The 6514-nt window shown below is 42.3% G+C and overlaps 1 protein-coding gene across 1 annotated transcript; it reads right to left on the bottom strand.

Annotated features, from left to right (window-relative positions):
* Window positions 1-3372: 3372 nt before the first annotated feature.
* LOC148217027 (general transcription factor II-I repeat domain-containing protein 2-like) lies at window positions 3373-5307 on the bottom strand. Its single transcript, XM_088150219.1, has one exon. It carries the CDS (start codon window positions 5305-5307, stop codon window positions 3373-3375), a length of 1935 nt encoding a protein of 644 aa, XP_088006345.1.
* Between the last annotated feature and the right edge of the window lie 1207 nt (window positions 5308-6514).

The raw sequence follows: 6514 nt of genomic DNA, 5'->3' as shown, positions 1-6514 counted from the left end.
AAAGCAGCAAAGCTAGACTGCAGCAGAGCTGCCCCTCCATTTGTGCTTGTGTGAGACAGGCTAGGTTGAAACCCCATATTTTTCCAACAATAACATGTATGTTATATACAGTGCATTCCAGAAGTATTCAGACCCCCTTGCTTTTCTCAATTTTGTTACGATGCAGCCTGATACTGCAATCGTTCAAATTCAATTTTTTTCTCATTAATCTACACTCAGTACCCCATAATGTCAAAGTGAAAACAGAATTTTAGAAAAGTCTGTAAATTTATTAAAAAGAAAAAACTGAAATATCACATGTTCTTAAGTATTCAGACCCTTTACTCAGTACTTTGTTGAAGCACCTTTGGCAGCAATTACAGCCTCGAGTCTTTTTCAGTATGACGCGACAAGCTTTGCATACCTGGATTGGGGGATTTTCTGCCATTCTTTGCAAATCCTCTCAAGCTCAATCAGGTTGGATGGGGACCGTTGGTGGCCAGCCATTTCCAGGTCTCTCCAGAGGGGTTCAAGTCAGGGCTCTGGCTGGGCCACTCTAGGACATTCAGAGAATTGTCCCTAATCCATTCCTGTGCTGTCTTGGCTGTGTGCTTAGGATCATTGCCATGTCTGAAGGTGAACCTTCGGCCCGGTCTGAGGTCCCGAGTGCTGTGGAACAAGTTTTCATTGAGGATATCTCTGTCCTTTGCTCCATTCAGCTTTTCCTCAACCCTGACCAGTCTCCCAGTCCCTGCTGCTGAAAACACCCCCACAGCATGATGCTGCCACCACCATGCTTCATTGTCGGGATGGTATTGGGCAGGTGATGGGCGGTGCCTGGTTTCCTCCAGACATAATGTTTAGAATTGAGGCCAAACAATTCACTCTTGGTTTCATCAGACCAGAGAATTTTGTTCCTCACAGTCTGAGAGTCCTTCAAGTGCTTTTTTGCAAACTCCAAGCAGGCTTTCATGTGTTTTCCACTGAGGAGAGGCTTCCATCTATCCACTCTGCCAGAAAGCCCAAATCGGTGGAGGGCTGCAGTGATGGGTGTCCTTCTGGAACTTTGTCCCATCTCCACACAGGATCTCTGGAGCTCTGTCAGAGTGACCATCGGCTTCTTGGTCACCTCTCTTACTGAGGCTCTTCTCACCCGATTGTTCAGTTTGGCCAGGTGACCAGCTCTTGGAAGAGTCCTGGTTGTACCAAACGTCTTCCATTTGAGAGTGATGGAGGCCACTGTGCTCTTCAGTGCAGCAGAATTTTTTTTGCAGCCTTCCCCAGATCTGTGCCTTGCAATAATCCTGTCTCTGAGCTCTGCAGACAGTTCCTTTGACCTCATGGCTTTTGCTCTGATACAGTATGCATTGTCAGCTGTGAGGCCTTCTACAGAGAGGTGTGTGCCTTTCCAAATCATGTCCAATCAATTTAATTTACCACAGGTGGACTCCAATCAAGGTGTAGAAACAGCTCAGCAATGATCAAGAGAAATGGGAGGCACCTGAGCTAAATTTCAAGTGTTGCAAAGGGTCTGAATACTTATGCCAATGTGATATTTCAGTTTTTCCTTTTTAATAAATTTAAGACATTTCTAAAATTCTGTTTTCACTTTGTCATTATGGGGTACTGAGTGTTGATTAATGAGAAAAAAAATGAATTTGAACAATTGTATCAGGCTGCAACATAACAAAATTGAAAAAAGTGAAGGGGGTCTGAATACTTTCCAAATGCACTCTCTTACCCCTATAGGTGGTATGTGTTTTCCTCAATCTCGGGTCCTCTACCTTGTTGGCTCCTCTCTGAACACAGCATTTATCATTGTGAGCAAAAAGTTCAATTTTGGTCTTATCACTCCAAATTGTTTTGTTCCAGAAGTTTTAAGGCTTCTCTAGGTGCTGCTTGGTATATTGTAAGTGGGCTGTTCTGTGGTGTTGGTCCAGCAGTGGCTTGTTTTCTGGCAATTCTACCACTCAGCCTGTTTTTGTTCAAGTATCTCTTTATTGTGCCTGCTGAAACAGCCACACCACTTTGTTTCAGAGAAGTGGGTATTTTAAAAGTCGCTTGTGGGTTTTTCTTTGCATCCTGGCAAATTTTCCTGGCATTTGTGTCTGACATCTTTCTTGGTCTACCTGATCATGGTCTGGTATTAACCACTAATTTTCCACTGCTTGATCAGAGTTTGAACAGTACTGATTGGCATTTTCAAATATGGATATCTTTTTATATCCTTCTCCTGATTTTTTTGCTTGTAGATCCTTTGACAGTTCTTTGCTTTCCCATGTTTCGTAACCAGCAAAGTCAGCACAGCCTGGATGAAATGCACAAGGGTTTCTCAAAAGTTAAGAAACTCATTGACTATATATATATAGTCATACATACACACACACACACATACACACACACACAGATGTCAATTACAATCGAGGAAGACACAGGTCTGAATACTTACCCTTTGTTGCCATGTCAACCTGTGTGTGCCAACTTGAGTGTATACTTTATTATCACCCCAAACTTTCAAGGGTATGCAAACTTATGAACACCATTTTATTACGTATTTCTTTTATTGCTATGGTTTGTTTAATAATTGTGTTATTCTGTAATGCCTAATAGTTATATCTGAATCACGTTACAAAAAAGAAACCTGTTTTGTCTAATTATGTTTACTTACAAAATAGTCCACATCTTACAAATTCTGCAAGGGGTATGTAAACTTACGTGTACAACTGTATAAGCCTCCCCTTCTTTAGCAATACAATAGCTTAAGAAAGTAGGAAACCAAGTGATTTTTCATTACTGCTGTACATACATTTTGCAAATACCATATTTTTCCATGAATAAGACGCCCCCATGTATAAGACGACTCCCACTTTTCCAACCCCAAATTAAGAAATCAATATTTTAAAGATAAAGCAGAACACATTTTTATTTAGTAATTAGGTAACATTTACATGATATACTCAGTGGGAGGAGGTCCAAACTGTCTCTCTGCAGCTCTATTTCCATGCTCTTTTGCATTACATTCAGTTTGAATTTTGCAGAGTAAGACATTCGCTTATTTATTTTTTTATTTTCCGACATCTTTATGGGCTCAGAATGCTCTGACATTACCGGTCTCTGTCGCGTCTGCGCACTGCCTACACCAGGGGTTTGCAACCTTTAAGACATAAAGAGCCACTTGGACCCGTTTCCGAAGGAAAAAAAAACCTGGGAGCCGCAAAACCATTGCAACATTTAAAACAAATATAACACTGCATATATTGTTTCTTACCTTAATGCTATATACAGGATCGTGCAGTTAGCTGTCAATCTGAAGAAAAAAGGGACTTTTTCACTTAACAATGTAAAATATATTTTTGCAAATTAATAGCTAATTAAAATATTTAATTTACCTGGTTAATGGGATTTTTGCTGCTGAACCTCAGTGCACAGTGTCTGCACATCAGGGCTGTAAGACGTTACCTTCATTTTCACACAGGCTTGCAAGTTGTCATCTGTGAGGCGTGATCGATGTTTGTTTTTAATATAGTTCATGTTGGAGAAGACCTGCTCACATACATATGTGGAGCCGAAGATCGACAGGACTCCAAATGCATACTTTTTCATGTTTATATAAGTGTTGGGGATGGCATTCCATGTTTCGAATACAAGTTTGTCCTGTTTGGGAAGGTTTTCAATATCACTCCATTTATGATTCTGAGCCAGAATGGCCTTCTGACGGGCAACATCCTCAAGAGTAGCAGTCAAGCATTTGAACTTGGACACCCATATATCTTTGTCGGCTATATCGGCCAGTTCCATCTCAAGATCAGGTTGACTTACACATGCAAATGCAGTCATATTCAATAGGGATGGATCGATCGCCAGGGGAGTGACAGGGAAGGATAATGTGGTTTTTTCCTCTCTGAACTCACAGAATCGTTTCCCAAACGAACTTTGCATTGTGGTGATTGCAGACTTCAAATATTCCAAATTTATCGTATCATGACTTTGTTTGAACTCTCTCAAAGAGGGAAAGTGAGACAGTGTACCTCTCTGTAAATCTTTGACAAACACTGTCAACTTGCGCTTGAATGCCAAAACCTCCTCCAGCATGTGCAGGGCTGTGCCTCCTTTCCCCTGAAGGGTTGTATTTAGTGTGTTTAGATGTGCTGTCATGTCTACCATAAAATGTAATTTTTCCAGCCACTCTGGTTGTTCCAGCTCAGCAAAGGTGAGCTCTTTGCTGGCCAGGAAAGTTTTTACTTCTTCCAAACATGCGACAAAGCGTTTTAGCACCTCGCCTCTGGACAGCCACCGGACCTTGTTGTGGAGCAGGAGGTCAGAATATATGCTTTCCACCTCATCCAATAGCAAACGGAACTGGCGGTGGTTTAAACCCTTTGCCATTATCTTATTAACAATCTGAATGACCACATCCATCACTTTTGTGCATTCCGGGGGAAATGTTTGAGCACACAATGCCTCTTGGTGCAGGATGCAATGAAATGACAGCAACGTTCTACCCAGAGCCTTCTGCAGTAGAGCCACAAAGCCCTTCTGTGCTCCTCTCATGCTCGGTGCCCCATCAGTAGCCACTGAGACCAGGTGGTTGGAGTTTATTTTTTCAGCACTTAAATAGTCCAGGACAGCCTTACAGATATCCTCACCCCTTGTTTGGTCTTTTAGTGGTATCAGCTCAGTCAGTTCTTCCTGTGGCCCAAAAGAGTTCACATATCGGCAGAACAGCGCTATTTGTTCAATATCACCTTTATCTTTGGACTCATCACAGGCGATGGAGTACGCCACAGCTGAATTGATGTCTTGAATTTGCTGTTTGCTAATGTTTTCTGCCATTTTTAGGGTTCTGTCTTTGACAGTCTTCGCAGAGAGAGGCATGTCTTTAATTTTCTGCACAATTTCATTCTTGTTTTTGAAGTCCTTGTATAGATGTTCTGAAACCTTAATGAATGCTTCTTTTATATACTCTCCATCTGTGAACGGCTTCCCGTGCTTGACTATTTCCTGAGCGGCCACAAAACTAGCATATGTTGTGGAATTTGCAGACTTCACCCACTTCTTGAAATTATTTTTGCTCCTATCAACCTTCCTCATAAGTTCTGCAACGGCTTTTTGTCTCTCATCTCCATCTGGATATTTTTCAGCAAAGGCTGTGTGTTTATTCTGGAAATGTCTTGCAACATTCGACTTTTTGTTGTTTGCAAATTTCTCACCACATATTAAGCATACTGGTAAACCAGTCTCGTCAGTAGAGAATGCAAATGATTCAGTCCATGTATCATTAAACACTCTGTTTTCTTCAGAAATTTTTCTCTTCTTGCCTTTATCCATGGCTGGCCTACTGGGGGGTCGAAAACAGGGACGTAATAAATCACAAAATTAATCAGGGCCCTAGTGTACCATAAATCATAATCAGTGCCTGATGTAAATAATAATTAATAATGAGGGCCCAATGTCATCCTCGTCATTATAAAAATAACTTTTTTGTCACTTTTTGGTAATAATTTCTTTTCCTGACCCTCTCAAGAAGCCCTCCTCATCATAAAAATATTTTTTCTCACTTTTTTATTATTATAGCACCTCTCTTTCCCCTCGCAGCAGTCTCCTCCTCCCCAGTGCAGAGGTGCACGCTCAGCGTGCCCTCAGTGACATCACAAGCTGATGAGGGAGGAGGCTGGGCCAGGGATGCTGTGGTTGCCTAGCGACGCCAAGTCGCTGGCAACCTGCCACACAGAGCGCCGGGAGCGCCGGGAGGCGGCGGAGGTAAGTGATACAGCTCCCCGCCCCCCCCTGCTATCGGCCCTGCTAGTGTCGGCCCTGCTGTCGGAGCCGCGGCAAAGCTTCAAAAGAGCCGCATGCGGCTCTGGAGCCGTAGGTTGCTGACACCCGGCCTACACACTCTCCACCTCCAACGGGATGTGTTCCAATTGGTTTGTTCAGCATCAGTTGACGTCGGTTACGTAAGGCTCGTGATTGGAGGAAGCCTGTTTGCAGAGACAAAGTATGGGCAGTTTCGCAACCGCACAGTTCTCTCCTCAGCTTACTTCCTTGCATAAGACGACCTTCAATTTTTAGTGTAACGATTTTAGAAAAAAGTATCATCTTATACACGGAAAAATACAGTACTTTTTCTTGCTTTTGAGTTCATGTCTAAGGCAAAAAATCAAATATTTTAATCAATCAAATGTTGGTGGTTAGTCTCTGTAGGTCTTATTAATTTTGCAGGATTTAGACTAGCTGTCTAAGAACATTATTCAGATGAGTACAAACACACTGCAGCAACTGGGAATGCCAGAAAGAGGAAATAGACCACCTATACAGTATTTTTTAACAAAGGGGTGGCTGAATGAGGTATTGCAGGCACAATGGAGAAACAGCAGACTTCATTTCAAGCCTATTGTTCCCCATCCAAACCTCCAGAGCCTCCAAATATCAAGACAAGACCTCAACAGCATTGCTTAATCTGCTAGGGGCGGAGAGGTATAGCTGGGTATCATCAGTGTACTAATGGTACCTCATTCCACGAGAATGAATGACC

The sequence above is a fragment of the Python bivittatus genome, unplaced genomic scaffold (genome assembly GCF_059951505.1).
Source record: "Python bivittatus isolate LINGU-HERP-01145 unplaced genomic scaffold, Pbiv_v1 ctg000020_np1212, whole genome shotgun sequence".
Taxonomy (NCBI): Eukaryota; Metazoa; Chordata; class Lepidosauria; order Squamata; family Pythonidae; genus Python; species Python bivittatus.
This window is presented reverse-complemented; position numbering and strand designations above follow the sequence as displayed.